Here is a 15091-nt window from a genome sequence, read left to right on the forward strand (position 1 = left end):
TACAAGCACACACACACACAGATACACACACATATATAAGCATGAATAGACACATGCTATCACATGTGAGGCTTAAATAGGATTTTGTGTAAGTTATATCTAACAGCAGTTATTTCCTAGAGCGAACAGTAAGGTAATGGGTCCATTTTATCTCGGTTCCCTCTCAGCGGGCCGTCCCTAGATTTGTGTGACATGGTGTTTATTTGATAAAGGAATATTGCTGCGTTAATCTAAAACCATGCTAATTACATCTGACAGTTGTTTGTTTGTAGTAAAATCCAATTAAAATGTACACTTTTCAACTCCATTGCTCATTTTTTTCTTCCTCTCCTCCCCCATTCTCTTTCTTCCCTCCTACAGTAACCAGAAAAAAGAGCCTATGATGGCATAAATAACAACTGTGCTTTCCTTGTGGTTTTTGTGAGAAGAGGGCAAACTCACAACAGCTGTCAGAAAAAGGGGGTTTGTTTAAAAAGCAAATGGCTTTGGTCTAAAGTTCATTTGAAGACCTCTCTAATTAAATAGAGAGCCGAACGCTTAAGTTAATTAGTAATTCACTGGGTCCAGAAATTAGACCTGTCATGAGCATTCAAGTTCTTGGAAAGCCAAAAGGTATGTGTGTATTGTGTTTTTATGTTTTGTCGCCCCCCTCCAAATCCCCTCTGCCTGCTCCCATATCTGTACACGAGCGTGCCTAAATGTGCGTTCATTTGGGCTTTTCCGAATGCAAAGCATTTCTCCTGTTGGAACACTCAACACATTAATGGGCTTTTTGTGGCGTGTCAGAGAAGTGCTCAAGAGATGTTTAAGTGAGGGGCACATAGCTTGTGGCGTCAGTCGGGATACCTGCCCTATGATTATGTTTATGAAGATAATAACAGGGCTAGGGTCCCGCCGAGTACTGTCTTTAGAAAACAGTAGGGGGTTGAACTTTAAACTTTACTGTTACCCCTGGAAAAAGAACAGGAGAAGATGTGGTCTCCGCGCCTGGGAAACCTCCGTACAGTTCAGAAGGTGTCTTTACTCTTAACAGCAAAAACAGATCTCTTCTCTTCTCTTCTCTTCTCTTCTCTTCTCTTCTCTTCTCTTCTCTTCTCTTCTCTTCTCTTCTCTTCTCTTCTCTTGTAATTGGACAGATAACCACAGGACGAGCAAACATAAATCAGCTGACTTTGACACACTGGAGAAACAAGCTGCCCCTACCTGTTGTGTCGTAATAGAGTGATAACTAAAGGCAGCAGCTAACATATATTTATGTACTATCCTGTAACTAACTGTGCTGCCTGCATGCTTTTGGTCACTTGATCCTGATAGACATCTTTTACCAAATAGGGCCACATTTGTGACATTTTTGCTCTCCTAACAAGGAATACATTTTTGGCAACAAGTAGCCAGAGTTGGTGCATTAGCTTGTAAAGTTTAATAATAGCTTTCAGCAGGATCTAGTGCATTTCACGACAGAATTCAGAGTAAGAAAAGTGCCTTTTCCCCCTCATTTTAAACTGCTGTGCCAAAGATTCACATAATTTAAATAAGTCGTAAAGTTATGTTATTTTGAGACTTAAAAATATTACGCATACAAGTCGTTAAATGTGTTTTGCACTTATCACCGCATAAAATGAGCAGAGAATCAGAGGCTCATGGTAGTTAATACAGTATAACCAGTTGTTTATATTTGCCAGGTGGATATGAAATGCCTGCGTCAGAGACTGCTCTCTGTGTCTGTCTGTGAGTGTGTGCTATCCTTGACTGACGTGGACAGTGTTTGCTTAACCTCTTCTGCGCTGCGCTGCCACGGCCTTGTCAATTTAAGTGTATTTGTGTGTGTGTGTGTGTGTGTGTGTGTGTGTGTGTGTGTGTGTGTGTGTGTGTGTGTGTGTTTCTGGGAGTGAGAGGGAGTCCAGCAATGGCAGCTTTCATTTTTCATGTTCCCAGCAGTATTTTTTCTAAACAAACCTGCTGAGAAGCAGAGTGAGAGATAGAGGGGTTTGAATCAACACAAATGAGTGATATTTGCAATTTGTTTTTTTCCCTGGACTGGTATATAATTGTGTGTCCACACACACCCCGAGAGAAAACATGCATTTAAAAGATTTTTTTCAGGATTTGTATTTAGCGGGATTATTAATTTCACTTGGCAAATAATCCCACCCTGCCACCCCTTTCACTTTACAGTGTCACTGCAGAGAGGTGTGCGCATGGTCTCATGCTTTTGCCTCATCTGAAAGATAAGGCTGTGATTTATGTAACAGCTAAGCCCTTTCATATTGTGTATGTTGTACCTTACAAGAGCATGATGAGCAGGCTAGATTAATATTTATTTAGCACAGGCAAATCAAGGATTAAGCAGTCATCATTTTAGCTCTAATCCATGTCTCTGGTGAGATGCAGAGACAAAGAGAGGCAGATTACCAAACTCATAACGGCGCAAAACAACAATTAGTTGGCGACTTGCTTTCCTCAGTTGTGTAGGAAAAGCAGTTGACAATAGATTTGCAAACATGCGCAGAAGCAATAATGCACACACACAAGCGTGCGCGCATACAAAAGTTGCGTTTTGCTCCGTCATCGCTTGGTTTCTTAATCTATTGTTGTATGCCTCTTCCTGGCTTTTAACTTCTCATTTTCACCCTCCCTCTGTCTTCAAAAGAATCCCTCATTGAAATTAGCAGTGGTTTGTCTGATTCACTCATCTGACGTAAATGTGTCTCATGATCTTTCCACTGTCCGAACACAGATGCACACACAGATCTCAGATACACACAGACTGACACACATGCATGAGCAATGAATACTTCTTTCTTAGCTCCAACCACGTGGGACAGTGACAGTTTGCGTAAACTGTGCAAGTGTGTGCGTGCTCGCGTGTGTGTGTGTGTGTGTGTGTTACAAATTACTTGGAAGTCTGTAAATAAAATTACATTCTTTGCTAATTGAGTTAAACTGCTTTTCTGGAGATGTGGCAAAAAGATGAAAGCTCCCTGTGTATTTTATGTGCTTCCATGCTACAAATCTGCTTGCGTGCCGGTGCGAGTGTGTTGGAAAGTTAACTAGTTTGTTCTGAGGGCTCTTAGGTGCTTAGCGATGGGGATACTGCACAAGGTTTGGCTACTTCTGTCCTCAAGCCTAAATATGCAAAAGTTAGCCCCACAAAACAGCTGATCAAGAGCAGGAGCTGGACTTTAAGAAAGCAAAAGAAAAACACTGTCTGTGTGTGTGTGTGTGTATATGTTTGTGTGTGCGTGTTATCTGTAGGGGGCACCCCTAACATAAGGAGCAACAACAAGTAACAGCGAAGGGGCCAAAAAAGAGCATTGGAGAGCTGCTGCAGTGGGGTTTGGTAGGGTGGGGGTGTGGGGGTGGAGTGGTGTGGAAGGGGTGGGGGGTCCAAACCAGATGTGAGGGTGATTGAGAGAACATAAAAAAAGAGAGATAAATAAAAAGAATGAACAGACAAGTCGTGCTGTGATAGAGAAAGACCGGGTGAAGCACACAGAGAAGGAGAATGCCATCCTCAGTTCCCCTTTGCCCTCCTTCCTCTCTCTCACCCAGCCTCTGAATGTTAATGGCTTTCATGCCCCCCCCACCTCGCCTCCTCCCATACGCACACACATATATCCCTCCCCATGGACACTAGCGCATTGTTTGCGGCAGTGCTTCTATTCTTTCAAACTTAATTACCTTCTTGCCTTTTGTGGCGTCAGGGGCTGGAAGTTTTGCTCCTTGGCAGTGGAGGTCGTCACACATTCTTCGTCAGTGCATTCCCTTAATCTGGCAAGTGAAGGGGTGGGGGGGGGGGGATTTTTTGGGGTGGTGTATATAGTTTGGAGTGTGTGTGTGTGTGGGGTGGGGGGGTCAGACAGAAAAAAAATCAGAGGAAGTCCTGAGAATGAAGCTTCTACCAGCGTGTGCACTTCTGAGGTGATTTTAGTACCTCAGTGTGCACGTGCACGCATGTGTGCACGGTGATAATAGTCAGGACATAGGCTGCCCTTTGTTTGTGCGGTTCATTTCCAATCAACCCTAATTAACTAGAGAGTGTTTCCAGATTGCCAGAAAAAGAAAAATCCCCACTTTTTTTCACTCCCCTCGGTCTTTGCTGTTTGGAGTTTGAGCAAAAAGAGAGAGAAAAAAGAAGAAGTGGAGGCATTAGCTATGTAGATTGCCTCGCCTTTGATGCTGGAAAAAAATCTTTAGCAAGGGCAGTAAGTGGTGACTGCGACCCAGCAGTGTCTGACTGTTTATTTTCATGTTTCAGTTTGAGTTAAGTTTGAAATATTGCCTCTTCAAAGGTGTTAGACTTGTGCATATATTTAGACTGGACCGTGTAAGCCCAAAGTCTGTTTGTAAGAATGCAAAATCCTGTCAAAGTTGTCTTATATCCGTTAAACCTTGTCTCCAACAGGCTGCAGATAAACACGCTGACCCAGGATGCACATGCAGCACAAACTTCTAAAGTGAAATGTATTTAACTGTGGTCGAAAATCAATGGGAAATCCAAGTCTTTGGAGGTTGCCTCTAAGCAGCGACTAGAGGAACAGACGTTAGAATAGAGGCTGGTGTAATCTGACCCTAAATCAGATTTTAGAAGCCATCCGTGACTTGCTGGAAGAGAAGAAAAAGACAAACACGGCCCCTGGGTTTGCTATTTTTCCCACCTGGTCAACATTTTGTTTTTGCATAGCACTCTGTATGCTGTTTGCTTCCTGTTAAATTCTCATTTTGAGTTTTTCTTTTTTTTTTCACAGTGTTAGCCAGATATGTTTTCTCTAACAATGAAATTTCAGGTAAGGGCCTGAGGGGGAGTTGGGTGTATTGTTACCTGAGCAACCAATGAGACCAATTTACTTGTCATCAACCTGAGGGATAGATCCTGCATACCTGCTCTGCAAAAAGAACGAAAGAACAAAAAAAAAAAGACCACTTCTGTCCTCTACGTTTCACCTTGTTATACTCCTTCTTTCCCCTCCTCTAAACCTTCTTGTCTGTTCTTTTTCCCTCCACCTACAAATCCAAGATCATTGATCATGTGAGACGTGATTTTGATTTTGATTTGCCAAAAGGCATTTTTTTGCAGACTAGGTAATTTGTCGAACAAGATTCCTGTGCTAAATGGAGTGGCGCTTTAGGTGTCTGGGCCTTGCCTTGCAATAATGATAAGGTGTCTTTTGGTAATGAAGGCCTTTGCTCACGAGGGAGACACAGGCAAGAGGACAAGCAGACAGGAATGGGTGTGGAGGAGTGGAGGGGGGGGGGGGGGGGGGGGGCATCATCAGGGAGATCTACTGCATCCAGTGTCTAATATTACACCCCCAGGCAACAAACAGTGGCTGCATGAAAACCCTTTGTGAGGTTAAGAAGTAAAGGAGACCAAAAAAAAAGAAACCATCGCCTGCTTATCCCTTTACAATTTTCTCACTCTGTCCTTTAAGACTTTAAACAGAGAGCATTAGTCCCTATTCTGTGATTGTGTGCATATGTGCGTAGTGTGTTTGTGCATATGTGCATCAGTGCTCTTTGATGGCTGCCGAGGCCACTCTTCTATTGTGAGGAAGGAGATAATTCCCCTCCTCCTTCATCCACTTCGTTTTCCATCCCTCCGTTTCTGCATGGCAACAAATAAACAGGTCTAATTAGACCAGAGTAGGCCTATTCATGGCACTGACAGTGGGAGATGGATGCAGGGGCTTTCACAGCGTCTTTCCCCTTTGTCTTTGGCTAACGCTTGGTGACATTTGATTGAAGATTTGGTGTTGGACCGAGGGGCCACATGCCGGGGGAGAGCGACGACCTTCTAGAAGACCTCAAGGAATGGATACCTAGCAATAGTCTCATGCTGTCTCCTGACTTTGTCGGTGGGATTGTCTTAAAGAATAAGCATGAATTTCAATTCGACAGTCATCAGGCCCCGCTCAGATGTGCCCCCAAACAGCCTGACAAAAAGAGAGAAAAAGCTCCATTTTAGAACTTGGATGGCCACATCACAAAGCACAGGTCTGTCTAATTTCAGTGTTTACAAATGCTGTAAATAGCCACCACAGTATTAACAGCACTGTCTGCCACTGCATTAAAATGTCAGACACTTAGTGATGAAGAATTTGAACCTAGCAGATCCCTGTGTAAACAAAGACGGCAGTGTGGCGACATTACAATTACAGGTTTGTCATTGAACAGGCAGCAGCTCCGGTTAATGCCTGATACTCTGACAGGAGGACAAAAACAGGAGGAGACTGTGACATCACCAGCACCCGAGGGCCTCCGGTCTGAACTGTGGACATGTTGTAACACTTCTTCTAATATCAGCTGATTTATTGCAACTTTTCATCTATGTACACTACATTGATACTCATAATGTCCCTATTGAAACTTCTTTAACTAGAAGCACTAAACTTGAGTTTATTATCACTCAAGTGTGATAGAAATGGTTTGTTTTTCCAGAAGTCCTTTGGTTCATAGTGCCTCTCTGCCTCTCAGGGAGCTACTGAAAGCAGCTGGAAGGGGTAGGGGAGAGAGAGCCAAGGGGAGGGGGAGAAAAACAATAGGCCGAGGAGTCTCTTAGCCCCTTTCACCCATCAGACCTAGCGGTGTCCAAAGCAGGCATTCCTGGGCTATTATTTGCCTCTCACTGGATCTGATCTGCCACTTTAATTACCTTAGCGTACGTGGGTGCATTTGTGTGTGGGTGTGCGTCTGTGTCCGTGTGCATACGTGTGAAAGCAAGGGGACATGCTTAATTAAAAAAACAGAGGAAGGAGCAGCTCAGGCCATCTCTTTTGTTCTTCCGTTAAAAGAAGGGAACTGTTTCTGCACTCTGGAAAAACCTGGGCTTTAACACTGTTTTCTCTCTTTCCCATGTATCTGCGTATCGCTCTGTCACAGATGCACAAATGAAAGTAGTCTGGTTGGTTAGCAGTGCAGAGGAAGCCAGTGGGGGACAGAAAGAGGAATGTTTCTTAGCTAGTAGTAATATGATATGCCTTTAAAAAAAGAAAAAGAAAGAAAGAATGAAAAAGCAGAAGCGGGCACTGCTGCCGTGAAAGGTGTGAAACCTTGGGAGTGGAGCAAAACAAAAAAGGAGCGAGGACAGAGAGTGATCACGAGTTATTATATAGATCCTCGGGCTGTGAAGGTTTTGGCATTCAAAATGTTACTTTAAGCTTAGAGAGGTACAAGAGGAAAATATTGGATTCCCTTGACAGTTAGACCAGACATCTCATTACTTCTCTGTCCAGCTATGCTAAATTAACACATGCTGAAGGGATCAGGAAGACTTCAAATGCTTACACCAGACTGTCTTGCATCATATTGCCTTTTCACAAGCGCTTGCAGGATAAATTAAAAGCCAAGACGTTAGCATTTCACTAAAGATCAGGCATCCACTGTTTTGAAAGCAGCTCCTCTTTTGAGTCCCCACACGAGGCCAAATTATTGAGAGACACCAATACTCAGGGGTTAGTGCAGTCGCAAACACTGCGTTCACTTTCTTTCCCACCACACTACTGCCAAGCAAACAATTTGTGCTTATTTCGCTCTAAGTGCATTAAGCAGCAGTCTTCTTTGTCAGTTTTCTGTAGGTGGCAAAATTAATGGGATCAATTAGAATCACTACCATAAAAAAATGGACAGTTATGTTATTGTTGGCAGGCAGTACACATGTAAACAGCTGCTAACCTTTTCACCTATGCCAGTGCCAAGTGCTTATCCATAAGACATAATTCCATACTTAAGGAGATGCATAATTCATAAACTGCAGTGTTTTATGTCCGAGCTACAATTCAAAGGGGGTAAGTCACCAACGAAATGACACCACTGACAAGTAGTAAATCCTGCCGTATGTGTCACATTTACTCTCAAACCCGCTACTTCTGAACAGCTTTGCCCTCAATTACGGTTAACACAAGAGTGTATGTGTTTAACTGCAGGAACATGCACAGTGTGCTGTTTTGGCAATATGTGATAATAATGGATGGTAGAAAGCGGGATAAGCTGTCATTTAAGTGGATGTATTAAAGCCATTATTTGTATATAATTGTTTCCGTCCTGCCAGCTCAATTTTGTTTTATTATTCCGTCACATAAGTAGCTCGGCTATGTCTAAAATTAACACAAAAGTTGGGGGAGAAAATGACTCAGTGTGAGTGTAAATAGCTTGAGTCCTTGTGGCATTACAGACATTTGGTCAGTTTTATCTCCTTGCTTGGTTGTAGCTAATTTAGCTGATGATCATCTCCAAGATTGGTGTCTTCAGCGAAAGATCCCAAACAAAAAATATACATTATGTTTTTTGCAGGGTTTTTGTAATTAAACATTCATAAGTATCTCGTGTAGGTTTTTCAAGAGAGATAAATTGTTAGCATCTTGCAAGAAACCTTGAAAATATATATTTTTTTAAGTTTGCTCTGAAACTTTTAGTGCAAACTCTTGTGCTGGGAGATGATTTTGTCATGCACATGCCACACATCTACCTCCATCCTCTTGCCACATTCACGCTGAACTGATAAGCACTGAAAATTCATTTTCTGCTCCTTGTGAATTTTTTTTCTTCTTTAATCTCACAAATAGAGAGATACAAAGTGAGAGGCAGAGAGAGAAAACATCATTTCTCTCTTTTAATCTATCACTAGTCCCCATGGAATCATCTCTGGGATATGTCAGATTAGACCTGATTATAGCGCGTGCACACACATGCAACCACAACCGCACTCACACACATGTTTGATTTCATTCCTCACGCTTTTACTGTCCCTCCCACTGGCTTTGTTTAGCCCTGGATTGTTGCGGATTAATCCTCTAATTGCTTTGTAGCTTTATTGTTAGGGAGAGGCAGTGTAGGAAAATAGAGGGAGAATTAAACAGCAGGTGGATTGGGTTAAAGGTTAACATGGCTCTTCAAAGCTTTCTTTTAATGCTAGCTCATTTACACGCAAGCATCTGAAAAGACCTGGTACTGTATCAAGTGAAAAGACACTGGCATCCACAACTAGTTCCCATTTGTTGCATTTAGCTGAGCAACAAAGTAGGTTCCTTTAAGCTGCAGTGGTTTTCCTTTTCTCCCCTTTATGTTTTTTCTCTCAGTTTGTTCTTCTATTTCTCCTCAGGTGATAACAAATTATGCCTGTGATTACAAAATGAAGCGACTGTGGCATGTTATGGGTGTTTGTGGGATTAAGAGGCTTTCTCGGCATTGTGTGGGGGTTTGTTGGAGCCCTCGAATTTGTGCCTTGTTGTGAAACACCAAAGGTTTTAGGTAGTGAGGGGTTGAGAGATGGGCAGCCACCCAGGATTGATAACATCTCACTGGAATTCTAAACACCATTCCTCTTGGAAGCTTGTTCTGCTTTTTTTTCTCTTACTATCGCTGTTTTTTTCTCCGTGTTGCATTAAATGACAAGTGAAGATTATATTTTTTAAATTCTTGATTTTTCTTACAGTGCTATACAGTGCTCCACCATTCCTCATGACACAGACACACTCTTGGTTCTACTGTCCAAACAAAGCCTACCACATAATTTCAGGGCATTACTAGCTTAATAGTTGCTGCCCAATTAGAAACTCCGGATTTGTAAGAGTATGCCAAGACTTATTTTCCAATGACTAAGAACCTCTATAATTCACATTATTTCTCATAATGCAACACGCTAACTTGATGGGTCATTACCTCTGTTTGTTAGTTGTTGTGCTCACATATGTGGTTTTAAGAAAGTAAAAGAGAAAGAACGAATCCAAGGCCAGTTCATGGCCATATGAAGAAATAATCTTTAAACACAGAAGAGTCCACTAATCAGATGATCAGGTTATTTCTTTAAACTTTCCAGCTGCCAACTGCTGTGCAGCTGCTTTGTTCATAAATCCACTTAATATTGGATTTCTGGAGTGCCATTTGAACAGTATAGTATATATGGTTTGTACTAGACTGCCATATAGGAGGTGTTTTCATCAGTGGGACTTAAAGTTGTTCTTGGTTATTTTGTTGTAGAAAACTCAAAAGCTCTGAATTTTGTTAAAATGGGTTAATTTAAAAACCTTTAGAGAAATCCATCACATATTTAGCACTTGGTTTAAGTCATAAGTCATGTCTTAAATTGACTTATATAGGAGTTACCAGTGATTCGGAAATTGCCTATTAAGTCTACTGTTGAATAGTATTTGGTAATTGGTATCTGATGTTCTTTCTTGATTTCTGTCGTTCTCCAACTCAGGTCCCTGTTGGGCTGGATGAGATGAGATCCCTATGTAGTGGTCGTCATGGCAACTTGTGACTCTCCCCCTATGGTGTCATCACGGCAGCAGGAACATGGTGGCCAGAGGCTGGATGCGGCTGCTGAGGACAACTCCGTCATCGCCATGGAGACCAGTGTCGCCAACAGCACCAATGCCAACAACAACCAATCGTCACCTGCTGCCATTGGAGAGCCAGAGAATGGCCTTGGAGAATCCGTTGTGAGTCCGCTGAGGTCCACTACTACCCCCACCACTGTCAGTGCAACCACCGACCCTGTAACTGAGCAGAGTCGAAGAGAAAGCTTTACTACCGGTAACAAAGGGAGTGTTACCGGAACTTTACCAGGAGGAGGAGGAGGAGCAGCTTTGGGTTCGGACTGTTCTGCCCCTGCCACATCCCCCGTGGCACCGGCAAAGGAGATCCCCTGCAACGAATGTTCTAATTCCTTCTCCAGTTTACAAAAATACATGGAGCACCACTGCCCCAACGCCCGCCTGCCTACCACTGGAGGTCACGAGGAGGGTGAGGAGGTTGAAGGGATGATAGGGGACGAGAGCGAGGATGAAGGAGACCGTGAGGTGGGTGCTGCAGAAGTGGGGGAAATGAACAGCGAGATGGAGATGGAAGAGGATAGTGATGTGGAGAACCTGTGCGGCGAGATCATCTACCAGCCCGATGGCTCTGCCTTCATCTTGGAGGACTCCAAAGAGCAGCGTGGCAACCAGGGGGAGCTCTCTGGGGCTCTCCAATTCAGGGGCCTGCTGTCCCCCCAGACCTTCCCGAATACCCAGGTCAGCAGTGGTCAAAGTGGCCTGAGCCCAGGGGGGGAACGGTTGGAGCAGCCCGCTGCACCCATGTCCTTCTACCCCCAGATCATAAACACCTTCCACATTGCCTCACCCTTTGGGAGTAAATCCCTAGCGGCTGACCACCCCTCCTTCCCAAATACCTCAGCTGGAGGGCTGGCAGGCGCTGGTCCTGTGTTGCACAGTTTCCGTGTCTATGACCTCCGCCATAAGACCGACAAAGACTATCTAAAGGCGGATGGTGCAGCCAAAAACTCCTGTGTGTCCAAAGATGTCCCCAACAATGTGGACTTGTCCAAGTTTGAGGGCTGTGTGGCGGATGGGCGGCGGAAGCCTGTACTGATGTGTTTCCTGTGCAAGTTGTCTTTTGGCTACAGCCGTTCCTTCGTGACACATGCTGTCCATGACCACCGCATGACCCTGAATGAGCAGGAGCAGAAGCTGCTGAGCAACAAGCACATCTCTGCCATCATTCAGGGCATCGGCAAGGACAAAGAACCTCTTATAAGCTTTCTGGAACCAAAAAAAACCCCAAACTCTGTGCTACCCCACTTTCCCTCACCTGCCAACTTCCTAGGGCCAGACACGGGGCTCCGCGGCTTGTGGAATGCTTTCCACAGTAGTGGGGAGAATGCAGATTCCCTTCAGGCAGGTTTTGCCTTCCTAAAGGGCAGTGCCAGCAGCTCCTCTACTGACCAAACCCCCAGATCCCATAGCATGCCAAAGGCTGAGACCAACCCAAACCTCGGGGGAGGGGCTGGTGCCCACAGAACCCCCAGCGGGAGTTCTGCTGCTGCTACCACTGGTGGCAGCCTGGAAGGGCGGAACTCTGATCGTGACCGCAAAGGCCACATTAGGGACACTTGCACTTTGCAACCCAATGGGCCAGATCTGAGCCAGTACCCGCCCATTAAGCGGGAGCCCGGTACGGTGGGAGGAGAAAGTCCAGAGCAGGATGAGGATGCTTATTCCAGTGGTGGTGGAGCGGATATGGAGGCAGAAGAGGAGGAGGAACAGGTCATGACAATGACAGGCCAGCGGGCCGACAGCACCAGTAGCAAAGATTTCCCTCTCTTAAACCAAAGTATTTCCCCCCTTTCCAACAGTGTGCTAAAGTTGAATAGTGACAGTAAAGGCCCTGCATCCACTTCCCTTTCCTCCTTACCTGTTAGTGAGAAGCTGGAGATGGAGAAGAGCCGTTTGTCCACTGCCCTGGCAGCTGCCAGAGAGCGGGAGAGCAGCAGTGACTCAACCAATGAAGGCCTGGCAGGACGGGATGGCTTATCACCATCCTCAAACCCCCTTGACACGATGACGTTGCGCAGAGATGATGAGAGTCCTGGACCTCTGCATCAACACACAGGAAACCCAAGTACACCTGGAACTCCAGGGACTCCTGGAACCCCAGGCCCTGGTGAAGGGTCACCAGGTAGCGGAGTAGAGTGCCCCAAGTGTGACACGGTCTTGGGATCCTCACGATCTCTGGGAGGGCATATGACGATGATGCATTCAAGGAACTCCTGCAAGACGCTGAAGTGTCCCAAGTGTAACTGGCACTACAAGTACCAGCAGACACTGGACGCTCACATGAAGGAGAAACATCCAGAGTCAGGTGGATCGTGTGTGTACTGCCGCACAGGACAGGCTCACCCTCGTTTAGCCAGAGGAGAAAGCTATACCTGTGGATACAAGCCTTTCCGTTGTGAGGTCTGTCCATCTTATGTTTCATGTCTGTGGAGTTCCATTTCCCTCTATTTTTTTTAATTTTGTGAAATTGTCAAATAAGGAGCATTTCGCTTATGGTTTGTTTTTGTTTTTTGCGTGGATTATATATAAGTTATATTTTATTTTTGATTTACCCAAAATTCCAAAAAGTTTGTATTTCAGCATTAAAAAGGGAAAAGAGGCAGTTGGATGTTATTTTCTCTTTTCTTCAACATACATCGTATCTTTAAGGATACATTTTGAATTATAGTGCTGAACAACAAATCAAAAAACAACTATTATTTGTCATTGATGTATTTAATGTTTATCATACATCATTACTATTATTAATATTAATTCCCAATGTTTGTTTCTCTTATAGGTATGCAACTACTCAACCACCACCAAAGGCAACCTAAGCATCCACATGCAGTCAGACAAGCATCTGAACAACGTGCAAACACTCCAGAATGGTGGAAGTGAAGCACAGTACAACCACAACCATGCCAACCCTGTGCCCAGTGCAAGCCTTGGTGGAGGTTGTGGGGCACCCTCACCATCCAAGCCCAAACAGAAGCCCACTTGGCGCTGTGAGGTAATGAAACAAACAGAGCATCATTGTAGCGCCGTGGCAGCAACATACCAACTTCCTTGTTGCACTGTCCGCACAATGAGGCGGTTATTTCCCTATGCGTCACTGTGTCTATTATTTTTCTTGGCCACATCGTCTGACCTTCAAATTTAAAATGGAATTTCTTATACATTCTAGTCTTCATCACCATAACCATGGTAATAAAATGCTTTCATGTCCTGTTTTGCTGTTAGCTGTTGTTTTCATGTAATTCTAAGTGGGAAAAAAGTGCTTTGCTGATAACAATCACGCTGGCAGAGTTAGACTTCCTAATACACTTATATTGTTCCACTTTTCTTCTAACAGGTTTGCGACTACGAGACCAATGTGGCACGAAACTTGCGAATCCACATGACCAGCGAGAAGCACATGCACAACATGATGCTGCTGCAGCAGAACATGAAGCAGATTCAACACAGCCTCCATCTGGGCCTGGCTCCAGCTGAGGCAGAGCTTTACCAGTACTACCTGGCTCAAAACATGGGCCTTGCGGGTGTAAAACTGGAGAACCCAGCCAGCAGCAGTGGCCCAGAGGCTCAGATGATGATCAACCCCTTTCAGCTAGATCCTGCAACCGCTGCCGCTCTCGGATCTGGTCTAGGTGAGTGGTACTAAATTTGAAACAAAGCAAAAACAAAAAAAAAAAGAGATGGGAAATGGCAGGAAAAAGGATATTTCTGCTTATGATGTGAGAAAGTTCGTGTTTTGAATTTTTGGCCTCAAGCTTATTCTTTCAGTTTACTTCTGCTCATTTATCACTGGGCCAGTTATTCTGTTTTATCTCATATATCTGATGCTATCTAGGTATTTTTTTTATCTCTGTGCATTTTCTTCTTTCTGTTGATTTTTTTTATTTATCTTTTTTACGCCTTCTCACCTTCCTTTTTTCTGCTCCCATCTTTAGCCTTGGCCCCATTCCCTTGCCCCCCTTTTCTTTCTCTTTGGCTCTTATCTCTGCTCTCATATTGTCCCTCTGTCATTGTCTCCTTTCTTTGACCGCTCTCACTGATTAAAAAATGATTATGAGATGCCACATGAGAATTATTCTTAATCTTTCATTTGTAATTTTCTTAAGTCAGCTTAATCCCCCACCATACACACCCCACCCCACCTTTGCTCACCCTGGAGAGAACACACACATTAGCACACATGTACACAGGCACACACTCGCACACAGTAGGAAGCGGATTCCCGTAGGAGTGAGAGAGATTTAACAATGACCCCGCAGTGTTGCACACCCACTCCCTCCTCTAGTGTGGAGGTCACAGCCCAGCTAGCAGATGTACTCTCAGTGAATTACAGTGATAACAGACAGCTCCCTATAGTGAGCACAGCTGTCCATTGCATACATAGATAGGTTTTTAATATATATATGTGTCTGTGTGTATAGATAGATACCCAGATAGACACTTATATGCACCTTCTAAATGACAAACAGTGTGATACTTTCACATTATCTTGCGTCCGTGTGCTTTTTTAATCCAGTGCACACCCACACATATCACACACATTTGGCCATCCGAATGAATTATGTAGAAAAGATTTAAATGATGTGTAATTGTTAATACCTCTATACACTTAAAAACACAGTATGAGCTTTGGTAACATACATAAAGGTACAATGAAGGGATCAAACGAAAGTGTTAATTACATTTGTATGAATGGCCTTTTTTAGGAAAAAAAACTGTGTAAAGCATTGATCAGCTTTTCAAAAATCTGTGCGTATGTG

General features: G+C 44.0%; 1 protein-coding gene across 4 annotated transcripts in view; it reads left to right on the forward strand.

Moving 5' to 3' along the window:
- Window positions 1-15091, forward strand: part of zfhx4 (zinc finger homeobox 4) — a 93941-nt gene that overhangs the window by 23723 nt on the left and 55127 nt on the right. For all 4 annotated transcript variants that reach the window (XM_040044249.1, XM_040044247.1, XM_040044246.1 and 1 more), the window contains exons 2-4: window positions 10199-12734; window positions 13114-13326; window positions 13669-13963. In XM_040044249.1, the coding sequence (XP_039900183.1) occupies window positions 10245-12734; window positions 13114-13326; window positions 13669-13963 (2998 nt within the window). In that variant the 5' untranslated portion in view covers window positions 10199-10244. The remainder of the gene's footprint in view (window positions 1-10198; window positions 12735-13113; window positions 13327-13668; window positions 13964-15091) is intronic.

The sequence above is a fragment of the Simochromis diagramma genome, unplaced genomic scaffold (assembly GCF_900408965.1).
Source record: "Simochromis diagramma unplaced genomic scaffold, fSimDia1.1 OVJJ01000602.1, whole genome shotgun sequence".
In the NCBI taxonomy this organism is placed as follows: domain Eukaryota; kingdom Metazoa; phylum Chordata; class Actinopteri; order Cichliformes; family Cichlidae; genus Simochromis; species Simochromis diagramma.